The 16,756-nt window shown below is 32.5% G+C and overlaps 1 protein-coding gene across 1 annotated transcript; it reads right to left on the bottom strand.

Annotated features, from left to right (window-relative positions):
- Positions 1 to 14,853: 14,853 nt before the first annotated feature.
- On the bottom strand, positions 14,854 to 15,874 carry LOC140012796 (uncharacterized). The gene is made up of 2 exons (XM_072061106.1): positions 15,344 to 15,874; positions 14,854 to 15,258 (listed from the first exon to the last, which is right to left on the bottom strand). The coding sequence occupies exons 1-2, from the start codon at positions 15,872 to 15,874 to the stop codon at positions 14,854 to 14,856; spliced, it is 936 nt and encodes a 311-aa protein (XP_071917207.1).
- Between the last annotated feature and the right edge of the window lie 882 nt (positions 15,875 to 16,756).

Raw genomic sequence — 16,756 nt, 5'->3', positions numbered from 1 at the left:
TACTTGTTCAATATAAGTTTCTTTAAATTTATGCCACAAATTAGTAAGTTTTGACGATTAACCAAATTTACTATTCTATCAACAAGATTTATTATTCATCTATAAAAACTTACTATTACTTGAACTAAACTTACTCTCCAAAAAGTAAGTTTCGAATATAGAGCAGTAATTTATTCAAAAAAAAGTAACTTTCATTTTTATTTCGATTTGCTTTTTGAGACATAAAAGTTACTAATTTATGGGGTTAACTTACTATTTTTAATGCCAAACTTACTAACCAAATTTTTAAGCATTATCTCATTTAGGTGACCGGTCCAACAGGTAATCAAATGGTCGTTAAAAGTGTTTTTACCTATCATATTAGGTAAAAACAGATTCGTTATCATAACTGTCGTTACTTTAGACTTTTCCAAGACGCTATTCATCAACACAAAGAAAAGACAGAGCCTTACAAAAAAAAAAAGAAAAAGAAAAAGAACAGAGAAAAGAAAGGCAAAAGCAGAGAGATTTGTCCTCACAATGTGTAAACATACATTGCACTAGAAGTGAAAAACTATTGGAGAAGAAGAGAGAACAAATTCCTTATATCGAAGTTGCTAATGAGCAAAATAGACTGGAGGTGGTAGTGATGAAATTGTAAAATGCAAAATTACTCAACATATAATTTGCAGGGGTGTTTAAGTCTTTTTGTTAATATTCAGCCCACCAAATGAATGGCAATTGAATAATTTGCCAAAAATTCCAAGATGAAGGTAATATATTTTACTGCTACAATTCATAATTCCAGGTGCAGGTTACAAGTTGGTGATAACTCAAGAGTGCATTTTGCAACTAACCCAATTTTTTTTAAAGGAAGATGAGCAACCCACTTGTCCGGTCATCTGATGTCCAATTTGCCGATTATTTGACGAACTCCCTTTCAAATTACATCCATTTTCCTAAATCAGACACCATCTTCATCACTTGCCTCAAATGGAAACCTTCTATTCATCAAGGACACCGTCTTCATCATACGGATTATGAAGAAGGCAAGATGGGCAGAACAGAATCCAACACCATAAGTGGAAAGTGGTGGTCCTTTGAAGGGATCTAATTTGTACTAGTTAGCGTAATTAACCAGACCGGGATGCAGGTATATGTAACTTTAAAGATTACAGAATCCATCTCCCATTACCCAACCACCATTCTTCTTCAATAATTGGATTGTTACCACATAATTACTAGTATTTTTTGCTTTTGGATGAAAATCAAGATTCATTAACGTGATTATTGGAAATCGTTCAGTACAACTACGACCATCATATTAATGATCCTCGTAACAGCCAATCAAAAAATCTGAAAGTGACTTCCACAAATAATTAGGAGTCTATAAGTGGAGATTAGAAACCCAATATGTTAACTGAAAACATCAAGTACCTGATGAAAAACATGCTTCGACACTATTACTACTTGAGAACGACAGGTATACAATTTTGTGGTTCAAATTAATTGGCCATGTACATTGAACGGGGGATTTTGAAAAGATAAAAATGTTGTTAAAAATGCGTTTACGATGCAATAAAATAATTTTTTGCAGATAAGAAGTTACTCAAACACACTCGCTTGTAAGTTCCAATGTTCGAACTTGACATTCTTGCTCAGAAGTCCAAAGAACTAAGATGGATTACTGATTATGGTAACAATTGCTGAGCAGGAATTTCTTTGCCCAAGACGGATTTGGAGGCAGTACTAAACCATATTTGATAGTTTCAACACTGAATTAGTACCTATAAACTTCAAAAAGAGTGAATATACTTGCATGACTATCGTGATTACTTCTTCATATAATCATAAGGGTGATGACTGATGAAACCCAAGTCATGGGTAATCATCCTGTAGTGTTACTCTTGACTGAGTAAACAAAACTCCGACGAAACGTTGACAAAACCATCGTTGTTCAATGTACACGGCCAATTCTTGTGAACCGCACAATTTGTAGTTCGAAAATGGCGACGGTCGAAACATGTTTTTCTTCTTTTAAAATTTTTTTTTTTCACTTCTACAAGGATTAGGCGAATTTGGACTCATCCCCCTTCGATCGAGCCAACCTTGCACTTGTCTTAATATGGGGCGGACCATTCATCGCTTGTCTATTCATGTGGTTATGTTCAATAGTTTTCTCGTATCAATGTGGGGTTCAAAACGATTGCCACTAGGAGAATGACTTTATTTTGATTTCTTGTTGAATAAACGACTCCAATAATTCTTCAACTTTTATGAATATCTTCTTTGGTCATTCAACTTTTAAAAGTATCTATTTGATCTCTCAACAGATATATTTTAGTTCTGAATTGACCCTCCAAAGGTGTCAAAATGGGTGAAATAGATGGATTTGAACGTGTCATAATTGAATAATGGGTATAAATGAGTTGTAATTGGATCAATCTATTTAATAAATGGGTATAAGTATACTTAATTACCTATTTATGAGTCACTTAAAATTCTACTTTTTTCTTTTATTTTTTCATGTTGTTTGACAAAAATAATAGTATTTTATTATTATTAGATTAACAAGAAATTCAAATTTATTTGTCTAACACTTTTAAAAGTTGAGTTTACATGTATAATTATTTTAAATGGATATAAATGGGTGAGTCGAATCAATCCACTACCCATCAATTAAATGGATTTAATGGGTACTTATTTAGACCTATTCAAAATTAATAGATAGGCTTGAACGGATTATTCGTGGGTTGGTTTGAACTGGTCAACATAATTGGGTTGTAGTTAAACCTTTACTCCAAACCAAATGTAAATATGATATTTTTTATTTTGCCTCTTGATATTTGTTTTAAAAAGCAAGACATAACAGCCTTTTTAATAGTTTTGATTAATTATTAATTGTTGACTAATTTGACTAACAAAAAATTATAATACAATTTTTATAACGATTTACATAAACAAAAAAAGAATTTATTTTTCAACCAACAATCTCAATACAAACATTTTGTATCATCATCATTGTTGTTATTCGATTGAAAGCCTAATAAAACTAAAATAATACATACAAAATAAACATTAATCTAATAGGAATATGAAAAGATTTTAAGGAAAATAAACAAAGCAGAATTTTTTTTGTTTTTATCAATTTAATATTTTTGTGTAATCAATATGTAATCAGACCACTAAAGAGGGCAGATTTGATTATTTCATACATTTAGGAAAGAGCAAACTAACATTAAGCCAAATCTTAGTGAGAAAAAATGAAAATTATCTTATTTGGGTTTCACCTTAGAGACATATCAAATTCAAATTAGAAGTTTAAAAATACTAATAGACACTTTTATTTTTATTTTATTTTTTCAACTTTTGCATTTTTTTTTTCTAAAAGGTCATTTCGTTGATGTATTAAAATCCCACCAATTGTTTTAAACTAGACACATCCCATATGCAAAAAAGACAAATTAATAGACACTTTTAAATTAATCAAAATGTCTTGTTTTAAAAAAAGGGTACCTTAACAAAAGTTATCTTTTTTTTTGGGTTAAATTAACATATTGTCTTTGTTATTCTTATTTATTTATTTATTTTTTCTTGCATGGGAGGGGTGGGTACTATACTAGGTTCGACTTTGCACATGTTCTGAAGCATGAATGAATAGCATCTGGACTAAGGATTAATAACAGTAGACATCGTCTGCAGGCAATAATGTGCTACTTTTCTTGTCGCACAACTAAAATTATTGGCCTTTCTTTTTTATTTTGTGGACAGTTGACCGGGAGAGAACTTCATTTCACCCGGCCAGCAGGCGGGCGGCGTGCTTGTCTTGTGTGACAAGTACTGACAACCCTGCAGAGAAAGCCGCGCTTTCGTGTAACATGTCTCAACGCCTTACGAGACCGTATTTTAAACAACTGAAAGACATCCTCTGCATGCAACAAACTTTCTTCATTTTCCTATTGTATTATATTCTGCGTAACCAATTAAAATTTGTTTTCATCCTACATAAGATCCAATGGATAAAATTTTTAAAATATATTTTTTTTCATTCTTTAAGAAAAAGAACTTATCATGGTAATGATATCTTAAAAGCATTTCATGTCGAACAAATTGAAATGATTGAAAATTTTCTATTTGAAGGTATGACAATTTACTTTAACCAAAAGAGTGCCTTTTTAACTAAATTAGATTTTAATTATATACTAATACACGGACAATAAACAGAAAATTTCTAATTTTAATATAACTTAGTGTAACCAATTCTACACATGTTCTTGCTTGATTTGTGACATAAAATCAAAATATTTCTAATCAGGGTTTCTGATTGCAATAGCTAGAGATGGTAAGTTTCAATATGAAGAGTTTCTTAGGAAATTTTATGAAATTCCTTTATTATTTCGTGTCTTTCCTTTTGACTAAAATCTAACAATCCAATAACAAAGTGTAGAGTGGATTTCAGAATATCATCTAGTCAATAAAGTTTTTGTCTAACAGTTAAGCTTGGAACTACTACGAGTTGTCATGTATTTGTAAAATAATCTGTTTGACAATTGATTTCTTCAGACCATTTTGCTCTGAGAATAAGACTTTTACAATTGTTGCAAGGAAGTAATATGCTCTAAAACTTGGTGTAATGTACATTTCTCCTTTTTAGAACAAACATCCTCAAAAAGAAATTAGTTACTGCTTTTAATATATATATATATATATATATATTTAGTACCAAACAAGGTAAAAACTTGCATAGACTCGGTTCACCACCTGGAAATAGACCCTGTGGACATAAATAAAACTCCTCCTTTCATAAATCTTCTCCCCAAATATAGGTCCTTTCTTGGTTCATATATCCGCTTGCCTGGTTCAAGGCACCAACTTGAAGTAAGCCTAAAAGGGAAAACACTTTATTTGTGACCTTCTGAGGCTTAGTTATGTTTCTTATGTAGTTTATAATTTGTTTAAATCTTGACATTTAACTTAGAAAACAACAGTACAAACAAAGCATCAAACTCGCGATTGAATTTAACAGAAAAGATTAGAGGCATTAGACCATAAAGGACAAAACCTGTCTGTCATATACACCATTAACATGCAGAAAGAAATTGAATATTTACTAGCCAATTTTATGCGTCTGCTAATAGTAAAAATTTTTTTTTCAAATTTATTAAAATTGTCCATGCCTCCTTTGCTGTCTTTGGATACATAAATTTTTTAATAGATGTAAATAAACTTTGGTATTGAGATAGTGAAACATCTTGTAATCTAATTGTCTACTTTCCTCTAACTTTTAAGTAATCCTTTTGATGATTTTGCAACTGCTGCAAGTTTTGTAAACCCTTTGTCAACAATATTTCAAATCCTAATGGTTTGAAAAATCCTTCTATCAATTTACTGACAAGCTTCAAAATTGTTTTTGCCATCGAAAACGAAAACGTGACGCTATTAAAAATAATAGAGATCCATGTTTAAATTGTTAGAATATCAGGTAAGTTTTGCTACCACTTTGTTGGACACAAAAATAAAGAAATAATAAAAATAATCTCACATAAAAACTTGGCAGTGAAAACAAGAAAGCTTTTATGAGTGGAGCGCCGCAAGGCTTTCTTATTTCTCAAACTCTCGCCACTTCCAATTAGCTGCACCACTGCCACAATGCATAAATACTAGCAATCCAATCGGTGCCATGCATGTGTTTACATTTCAAATCGGAATAATAGTGATATTCTATAAAAGAATTTATATGAAAATAAATGCTAAAAAGTTCAAAAGAATGTCATTTTAATATCACTCTGTATGAAAATGTGGTAATGTGTTATCCGAATAGAGGCAAAGTAAAAACGGTTATGTGAAAAGCAAAAGCTAAAAGATACCAAAAAAGGTGAAATTTTAGTTTCAATTTATATCAAAATGTGGTAATTTAGATAAATCAGAGTGAAAATATTGTCTTAAAACTCGTGCTATGCATGATCAATGTAAATATAAAAGAAAAAAAAAAGCATTACTATAGAAATGTAAAATTTACTACAAAACATATTACGGAAAGAATAATAAAATTATTCTTGATATTATTTACTTACTTTATAGGGAAAGAATAATAATAAAATTAGTACCTTCACATTTTGGCCATGTTCCCTTAGTTCTGACCTCCGTATCATTTTGCCGAACCAGAAAGTAGAAACCGAAAGAATAAAGCCAAAATGAATAAGTAATATAGAAAAGGGAGAGAAACAATTAAAATGTGATTGAACCCAAAAAAAAAAAAAAACCTAATGTGCGCACAACCCAAAATGAGATTACACAACTGTGTTACATTGAAATATTAATGAACCATTTTGGCGATATACTTGATTGACTAAGTTCCTTATTCCCACAATTTTTTTTTTAAAAAAAAAAAATTTGCTTCACAGGCAGCTAATATTCCAAGATTCCTTATTCCACCGTCTGTATGGATAGAAGATTATTTGAAAAGAAAAATTATTTAGAATAACAATATATAAAATAAAAATGTGATAGAAAGTTGTTTTTATAATCCAAGCCAAATAATACTTGAAATTTTTATTTCCAAATAATGGTATCCAAAAGTCCAACGTGGGAGGTACTGCAAAATCATAGATACCTAATGCTACCAACAAATTTCTCCTATAAAAGCTCGCATAATTGCACTCTTTACAAACCATCAACGGGAATTGCCGACACTCAATATCTCACACATACCAAAAGCTCAAAGCAACCCTGAGAACTTTTATATGGTCCTAAGTAATGAGATTCCCTCTCCCATAATATATGGTTGACGTGCGCGTGGTATACATTTAACATTAAGCTCATTCTAATCAAGTTTTACATTTATAAACTCCTAAATACCCCACACGCGATTTATCGCAAGTATATGAATCGTGAGTGAATATAGGGTATTAAGGGTCGATCACACAAGGAAGATTGCAAATACCGGCACTACTAAATCTTCTCTATTATTTAGACTATCAATGAATTATAACAAGTAAAACCTACTAAACTTATGCAAGAAAATAACAAATGAAAGCTCCTTAGGTTGTGGTATCCCTAACTACTCATGCAAGTGCTATATTTGGATCATTGAATACTACTATCTAGGCTAATTATGGTGTAATTTCCTTAAACATATGAAACCTACTTTCGTAGTGAATCAACTATATTCATAACTAATCCATACCTATTCTCATAGTTATGAAATTAGCTACAAGTTCATTTCTTCAATGAAATTACATGAAATTAATCACTAAAACCACATAGGTGCACCTCTACTCTCGTGAGTGTACTCCCTTTGTTTAGCACTTCTTGAACTAGTGTTAAATCTCAAATTTCATTGCAGAAACAACACCTTAGATAATCACAATTAATGGTACCAGATTAATCATGATTTAAAGGGCTAAAGTGCTAAATAACTTGCTCAAATAATAGCAATCAAATAACCAAATAACAAACACTAACAATCATAGAAAGTTCAACCAAACCCAAGGCATAAACTTTAAAGATACATATTAAACACAAAATCCAGAACTTGTATATTAACTAAACTTGGAATCAAGTACAAAAGATAAAGAGTTTGGAAGGAATGTAACCCTTGTCACATGAGTTCATCTCCTTGTCTTCTTCATCCTCCATCTTCATCTTTGCCTAGCTAATAAACAAGACTGGATGAACTGTCTAAACTACTATCCTACACTAAGAAAAATGGAAGAGCTACATTTTTGCAGTCCAAGTTCTCTCCCGTATGTCTCTCTCTTTTTTCTTCAATCTTGCAAGTTTTTGCTATATAAAGGCGAAAGTTGGTCAAGAAGTGAGGTTTACACCTCCCTTTTACAGTTGGGAATGTTTCTCACATGTCTAGCATCACATGTGACTTAGTGGAGGTGAAATTGAGTTTTCCGCGTAAAGAGCAGCCTTCTTTGACCACAATCCGGCCACAAATCCGGCCAAGTTCCGGCCGGATTGCTACAGTGACATTTTGGTGTACTTTTGTTCAATTTTCAGCTCTGCTCCGATTTTGCGTCGACTTCAACTGAACTTTTCTTGATGATAAAAGCTGATTTAACTCTTGACCAAAACATAAAACTTGTAACCCTTTGAGTTAGCTTTCCAATGCATCAAGAATCACCTCATTTGGATCTGTGTAGGCTGATAAATGACCAAAATACCCTTGACTGCTCACTGCCCTATTTTAGCTTCGACCAATAGAAATTAGCTACTGTAATTTGGCTTTTTGACCTGGAAAACCTTCAAACTGGATTCAGATGTCTTCATCAAAGTTGTATATCTATCTCTTATCTTCAAATTGGTTTAAAAATCATCTCAATCCGATCATTGTAGCTCAAGTTATAGCCAAAATACGAAAATGTGTTAAAACTGTCAAAATGCACAAAATCCAAGTAAAAAGTGATAAAAACCTCATTTAATTACTTAAAAGCATTTTTCACCAATTATAGCCAAAATGATTCATTTTCTTCCAGTAATATAACCAAAGTGACTAAAAATAATATAAAATATCATACAATTAAAACGTAAATTAGTCACTTATCAATAGTCCTAAGAACTTCAAAAAGAGTGAATGAACTTGCATGAATATCGTGATTACTTCTTCATATGATCATAAGGGTGATGACTGATGAAATCCAAGTCATGGGTAATCATCCTGTAGTGTTACTCTTATCAATGTGTGGTTCTAAACGCGCATTACGACGTATCAATTGGCAATTGTGGTTGGTATGCATGCGGAGAAGGAGAATCGTTTCTATCTATTAGTTGAATTAGTATTTAGCTTGGAGTATGTAACTTGGGTTAGGAAGGTTTAAAAGTAGATGTAATGACTTTATTTTGATTTCTTGTTGAATAAATGAATCCATTAATTCTTCAACTTTTACCAATATCTTATATGGTCCTTCAACTTTTTAAAGTCTCTATTATATCCTCAACTGATACATTTTAGCTCTAAAAGTATTCGTCTCGATTCAACTTTAAAAACTCTACCCACCCCCAAAAAAACACCCTTGGAAAATAAAAAAGAAAAAAAAGGATTAATTCCACTCTACACCTTTTAACTGTATCTGAACTGCCACCTTGATCCTTAAATTTAAAAATGTGATACTTTAGTCCGTAAGTATTTCACATTAGTCCCTAAAATGTAAAATTCGTGTCACTTTAGTTCCTAGCTACGGTGTAAAATCTATTTCACTTTAGTTCTTAAAGCATAAAATTTGTTTCACTTAAATATAAAATTTTTCTCACTTCTATCAATTTCACTTAAGTATGGTGAATTTTATTTTTTTAAGGACTATAGTATCCCATTTTAAGTTTAGGAATTAAAAATTCAAGGCTGCAAAGTGGAATTTACCCAAAAATGAAGGCCAAAAACATGCTTATTTACATTGCTTTTGCGGTGGCTAATTAAGAAAATTATTGGGCAAATAACACTTTACCCTTCTATGGTTTAGTATTTGTGTACATAACCTCCTATGATTTCAAAAGGTATACATGACCCCCTCATGGTTTAGATTAAAGTGTCAAAGTTACGGAAATTATCATTCGTAATGGAACTTGTGAAAATGTCAAAATTATCGTTGTTTAAAAATAAAATGGCTGAAATGACTAAAATATATAAACATAATATACATGATACATTAACCCCGTATGATTTTACATTTTATCATATAACCCCCTTATGGTTTAATGTTTTACCATATAACCCCCTTATGGTTTTCAAAATATACACATAATCCCCCTATAGTTAATAAATAAATTTTAACTTTACATACGGGTATTTTTGAAATTTTAAGTGACTCCATTATAGATTGCAAATTCCGTCACTTTGACACTTTAATCCAAATTATGAGAAGATTATATATAGCTTTTGAAACCATATGGGAGTTATATACAAAAATACTAAATTATAGGGGCGAAAAATGAAAATTTCCCAAAATTATTTTTATTTTATAGTGAATTGTGTCAAAATGGTTGTAGAATTTGGTACTACATGACAAAATTTCATTTTAAAAGCTTGTGTCTGTTGCTGCACAGCCTTGGCGCGGCAACAGACACAAGTTTTTTTTTTTGGATAACACCCAGTCTGTGTCCCATATCTTTGGCGCAGCAACAAACTCCTTTTTTTTAAAAAAAAAAAAAAATTGCAATTTCAGTCTCGAATTGGGAGACTGAAATGCAAATAATTTTACAATCGTTGCCGCGCAAAGCTTGAGCGGCAATATTGTAGCTTAAAAAAAAAAAGATCTCCTTGGTTGCCGCACATTAACCATATATGTAGAGCAAGGGGAAAAATTCCCCCATTTGAGGGATGATTTTATTTTTCACCATTATTTAAAGAAATCTGCCTACTAATTTTCTGCACTTAAATTTCTATCCAAGTTTTTAAAACTAAGTTAATTACATTATTATACAGAAATGGATGATAAAATTGGATACAATGTACAAGTTTTGTTACTGTGTCTCCTTCAAAATATAAGCGATTATCTTTTTTGTTGCATATTTTCACATTATTTAGTTATTTTATAGCACGTCTATCCCATGGTATCTTTTTCACTATCATTCCGATCGGTCAAACTCCTTGATCCTTAACCCCTAACGATTGAACCACCGTCCAAGTCGGCTTTGAGATCAAAGCCTCCAGTGATTAAGTAGTGGCCAAACAAAAGTGCAGCTTTGGGATAGCAAAAAGAGAAAACCAAATTTACTCATAGGTAATAAATTTGCGAAAAAAGAAGTTCAATTTTTTTTTTTTTTTACCAATATAGATTCAGTGTATAAAATTTTATTTTTTTTAGCTAATATAATATCTAAACCTTTAGTTGTTGAAGTCTTTTAGAACCAAAGTCAGCTCCAGTAGTGAGACAAATGTTAAGAACAAGCCACGTCATGCCATTAAGTCTCATGAAAAAAATTATCAACACAAAAAACCCTACACTTGCAATGGCTCAGATCCATGCAAATTTTTTTGGGAAAAACATGTTCAAAAAAGCAGTCAAATGATGAAAACCTAACCTTTAGACTTTTGCAAACAACAACAAAATGTGATTAACACGTTGTGTAGGACAGATAATTAATTGTATCGTACCATTGCAAGTCAAAATTAGCAACAAAGTCTGCAACACTACTGTTGTAGAACTTGTTCATCATATGTCAGTCAAAATTTCAACCAACCAGCAGGTCAAATTTTAAGTACAACATAGTCTGGTATTTGGGACTTGAGAAAATACAGTTTTGATACCTAAACTTGATACATGAGCGGTTTTAATCTTCAAATTTTAGACAAAAACAAATTTAGTACCCAATTTTTCAACTATTGAGTACATTTACCCTTGACGGATTTTTTCCAAATTACTATCAAAATTTTTTTTTCCAATTCTTAAGTAAGATCCAAGGGATAAAATTTTAAAACAATTTTTTTTCGTTTTTTAAGATAAAGAACTTATCATAAACAACTGAAAGACGTCCTCTTGCGTGCAACAACTTTCTTCATTTTGTTATTGCATTATATTCTGCGTAACCAATTAAGATTTGTTTTCATCCTACGTAAGATCCAATGGATAAAATATTTAAAATATATTTTTTCATTCTTTAGGATAAAGAACTTATCATAGTAATGATATCTTAAAAGCATTTCCTGTCGAACATAATGAAATGATTGAAAATTTTCTATTTGAAGGTATGACAATTTACTTTAACCAAAAGAGTGCCTTTTTAGCTAAATTAGATTTTAATCATATACTAACACACAGACAATAAACAAAAAATAAATGGAAAAACAGAAAATTTATAATTTTAATATAACTTAGTGTAACCAATTCTACACATGTTCTTGCTTGACTTGTGACATAAAATCCAAATATTCGTAATCAGGGTTTCTGGTTGCAATAACTAGAGATGGTAAGTTTCAATCTGAAGAGTTTCTTAGGAAATTTTACGAAATTCCTTTTATTATTTCGTGTCTTTCCTTTCTATTAAAATCTAACAATCCAATAACAAAGTGTAGAGCGGATTTCAGAATATCACCTAGTAAATAAAGTTTTTCTCTAACAGTTAAGCTTGGAACTACTACAAGTTGTCATGTATTTGTAAAATAATCTGTTTGGCAATTGATGTCTTCAGACCATTTTGCTCTGAGAATAAGATTTTTACAATTGCTGCAAGGAAATAGTATGCTCTAAAACTTGGTATAATGTACATTTCTCCTTTTTCAGCACAAACATCCTCGAAAACAAATAAGTTACTGCTTTTAAACTAGATATATATCCCAAAAAAAAGGGAAAACCGCCAATTTGGTCCCTAAACATTTTCACTAACGTCAATTTGGTCCCTTAAAGTTTTTTACTATGAAATTAGTCCTCAAAGTAAAATATTTACGCCAATTAAGGACCTGCGTCGCAGCGCCGCTCCAAACTTGTCTCTTATTGAAGTAGACGGCGGTCCATTCAGGGGCTTTTTGGGCACTTCATGCCAAGATAAAAAATTAAACATAGCAAATGAAAACCCAGATGGAGAAGAGAGGTGGTCCAATTTAGCCAAATTAGGGTCTTGAGCAGATCCCATTCTAAAATGTCTTCAAATTCCTCTTTTCGAACGCACAATAGGAGAAGAAATATGGATGAGGGGTCGTCCAGCTCAGCCACCAATGGAGATCTAAGGAACAGGACATATCACACTTCAACTCTTGGAGGATTTAGTGGTCAAAAGGTTGAAAACTACACTGAAGATGCCCATGTGGAGTGCCATTGCCGAGAAGTAGGCAAAATAGTTAGTTCATGGACTACAGCTGATAAGAATATATTTTACGTATTTTTTAGTGTGTTTTATTAGTTAATTTTGGTTTGATTATTTAGTTTAATAACTAAAATAACTAAGGTTTTGGTAAAAAACTACATTTTATGTTAAAATGGCTAAATATTGCATTTTATGGATTTTTATGGGAAAAACTTCATATTTTGTAGGTTTAATGATTCAATCATCAAATGAAGTGCATTGAGAAAATATTTGGATGATTGAAGATGGATTAAAATGGTGAAAATAAAATATGAAGTGTAAAAGGAGAAATGCAATTTGAATCAAGAAAAGTCAGCTTTGGCATCTGTTGGTATTTTGGCTATATCTTGAGCTACATACATTGGATTGAGATGCTTCTTGAACCATTTTCGAAGCTAAGAGACAGATCTACATTTTGTATGAAGACATCAAAGTCCAATTCGGCTGTTTTCCAGGTCAAAATGTCAAAATACAGAAGTCAAAGTCTGCTGCTGAGAGCTGAAAACGCGGAATTGACCAGTCAGTGGTATTTTTATCATATCTCGGTCTAGACAGCTCTAAATTGGATGATTCTTGAGGCATTGGACAGCGATTTCAATGGACTACAACTTCTATGTTTTGTACAAGAGCTAATTTAGCCGTCATCATAGAGAAAATAGCAGTTGAAGTAGCCAGATTCTGGTCAGAAATAGCTGCTGGTACAACCTGTTTTCTCCTTCAACAATTTACAGCTATGGATGAACGTATGACAACCAATTAGCAGCTGTAAAAGGGATGTTTCAAGCCTCATTTCCTGATGGCATTCATCTATATATAGCCACGGACTTACAGGATTCAAAATAATTGGGGAGAAGGCTAGAGAAACTCACCAGAAATGTAGTTTTCACTAGAGTTTTCTTGGTTCATTAGTATAGTATAGGTAGAGTAGTTTATCTATCTTGTATTTGTAGTTAGATTTGGATGAAGATTGGAGGAGCAAAGATGAAGAGGTCGATCTCATGTGACAAGGGTGATATCTCTTCTACTACTTTCTCTCTTTTATTGGATTTCATGTTTAATTATAATACAAGTTGGCTTTGTGTTTTTATTATGTTTAGTTAAAGTTTATGCCTAGAGTTATGGTTGAACTTGCTATATTTTGTTAATGATGTTTATTTGGTCATATTATTTTGAGCAAGCTATTTATCACTTTTGGTTATCTAATCATGATTAACTGGCCATTAATTATGATAATCTTAAGGTGTTAAGTTTGCAATGAAAATTGGAATTTAACACTAGTTCAAAGAAGTGATAAGCCTAGGGAGTACACTCACGAAAGTAGAGGTGCACCTATGCGGCTTAAGTCAGCAAATCCATCAAGAAGGTTTTACGGATGCAGAAATTACGGCGTAAGAGACCAAACTGGAATGGGATTTATTTGGGTTCATTCCTTTTTTTAGGCTAATTGTTTTTTTTAATACTAATCTGAGAATATATGATAATTTGCAGACGTGCCATGCTTGCAATTTCTTTTTATGGCACGATCCTCCCATGCCGGAGTACACCAAGAACGTGATTGATAAGTGACTAATTTACGTAATAATTGTATGACATTTTATATTATTTTTAGTCACTTTGGTTATATTATTGGAAGAAAATGAATCATTTTGGCTATAATTGGTGAAAAATGCATTTAAGTGGTTAAATGAGGTTTTTATCACTTTTTACTTGGATTTTGTGCATTTTGATAGTTTTGACACATTTTCGTATTTCAGCTATAACTTGAGCTACAATGATCGGATTGAGATGATTATTAAACCAATTTTAAGATAAGAGATAGATGTACAACTTTGGTGAAGACATCTGAATTCAGTTTGAAGGTTTTCCAGGTCAAAAAGCCGAATTACAGTAGCTAATTTCTATTGATCGAAGCTGAAACAGGGCAATGAGCAGTCAAGGGTATTTCGGTCATTTCACAGCCTACACAGATCCAAATGAGGTGATTCTTGATGCATTGGAAAGATAACTCAAAGGGCTACAAGTTGTATGTTTTGGTCAAGAGCTAAATCAGCTTTCATCATCAAGAAAAGTTCAGTTGAAGTTGACGCAAAATCAGCTTTTAACTCTTTTTGTCTTTAATCTCTCCATGAGATAAACTCTAATGCTCTCAAGCATACCAAGATTTGGTTTTTCTCTGGCCTCTAGGATGACTGAGTTGAAACTCTCACATAAGTTATTCAATAGAATATCACACTTTGCTGCTTCTCTAAAGTGTGATCTTGACCAGTGTGCTGGATTAGTGTTGTCTAGCAGCCACCTATGAGCATTGCCATCATACTCTCTTAAAATTTCCATTTCAGATTCAAATCTCCTCATATAGGATGACCGTGCACACGCCCAAAATCTATTCTTAATGGATTGTCTAGGATGCAACTTTTTCATGTTGTTGTGTAGATGTCGTACACAATGTCTGTGCTCTACTTCTGGAATCACTTCTTCAATAGCAGATCTTAAACCCTGCAAGTGTAGACCAATAAGCAAAAGACGAATCATTGAAATAGGACAAAAAAAAAGACAGCAAGCATAAGCAGTAGAATGTTACCTTTTGCCTATCACTAATGATAGTCCAGCTCTTCTGTTCAGAAATTGACAAATCATACTTCAAGAATTCTATGAACCACTTCCAAGAATTTTTATTTTCGACCTCCACCACGGCATAAGCAACAGGATAAATGCAGTCATTTGCATTAATACCAACTGCTGTTAACAATATTCCGGGGTGTGGACCCCTCAAGTGACAACCATCCACCCCAATCACACGTCTACAACCAACTTTGAACCCTCTTTTCAACACTTTAAAGCATATATACAATCTTAAAAATCTATCCTTACCACTGCTTTCGTCAAGTATGGTCTCCATATACACTGTTGTCCTGGGATTACATGTAAGCAGTTCTTCACAATAGTCCCACAGTTTTCTGTATTGATTTTTGTAACTACCATGAATCAACAACTTGGCCTTCATGAAAGTCTTGCTTGCCTGGTGCTTAATGATGTTGACATTGAGTTCAAGGTAAACTTTTTCCATGAATTGTGCAACTGTCACCTTCTTATTCAACCTAAGGAATTCCATGTAATGTCTACTTAAGAAACCTGAATTGGCCCATTTGTGATAAAATGTCCTACCACAATGACAAGGTGGTCATATGGTTCGTATGACAAATGCATCACTATTAGCCTCTTTAGAAGCATAAATGAACCAGCTGTAATTTGCAGTCTTGCAATTAGCCCTCATTCTTCTAATATCATTCTTTTTTCATTGAAAAACTTTTCCCCATTTCACACCATAGTAATCAACTGCTCTCTTGAAGATTTGTTTATCATCGAATAACAACCCAACATAAAATTTTGGTTCTGCCATGTCAATTTCAAGCCTAAACCTGATATATCTTGGCTTCCTCATTCTTAAACTGTCCTCATCCGAGAACTTACAGTAGCTATTTAGATCCTTAGTGTTGATTGTGGCAGATTCTTCATGCACTACAATGGGATCTCCACCATATAGATTCAAGTCATCCTCGTCAGCCCTATTTTTGCTACTTTCTTGTTTGCATGCTGCTGTTTTTCCTAGTGCATCAACAGTTGATTTTGTGGCATTATTTTGACTACCTTGAGTCTCTCCATCAGCAAGTGTTTCTCATATTTTCTGATCAGCCCCATTTTTGCTACTTTCTTGTTTGCATGCTGCTGTTTTTCCTATTGCATCATCAGTTGGTTTTGTGGCATTATTTTTATTACCTTGAGTCTCTCCACCAGCAAGTGTTTTTCCTATTTTCTGATCAGTTTTTACCTCTTTTTCAGTACTAGCAACAGCTTTTTGGAAAATCACATCATCTTCATCTTTGCTAAAGTCATAATCACTATCATGAAAACTTTCAGCATCAGTAGACTATAATTCTGCATCATCATCAACAATGCAGTCATCTTCTTCCTCAATAACTTCAATTGGCATTGT

Source organism: Coffea arabica, chromosome 8e (assembly GCF_036785885.1).
Source record: "Coffea arabica cultivar ET-39 chromosome 8e, Coffea Arabica ET-39 HiFi, whole genome shotgun sequence".
NCBI classification, from domain to species: Eukaryota; Viridiplantae; Streptophyta; class Magnoliopsida; order Gentianales; family Rubiaceae; genus Coffea; species Coffea arabica.
This window is presented reverse-complemented; position numbering and strand designations above follow the sequence as displayed.

Excerpts from the sequence above, each read along its gene's own strand:
- LOC140012796 (XM_072061106.1), bottom strand. The coding sequence starts at position 15,874 with ATGGAATTCCTTAGGTTGAATAAGAAGGTGACAGTTGCACAATTCATG. Across the intron at positions 15,259-15,343 it reads TCATTAGTGATAGGCAAAAG|GGTTTAAGATCTGCTATTGA; the intron begins GTAACATTCTAC and ends CTACACTTGCAG.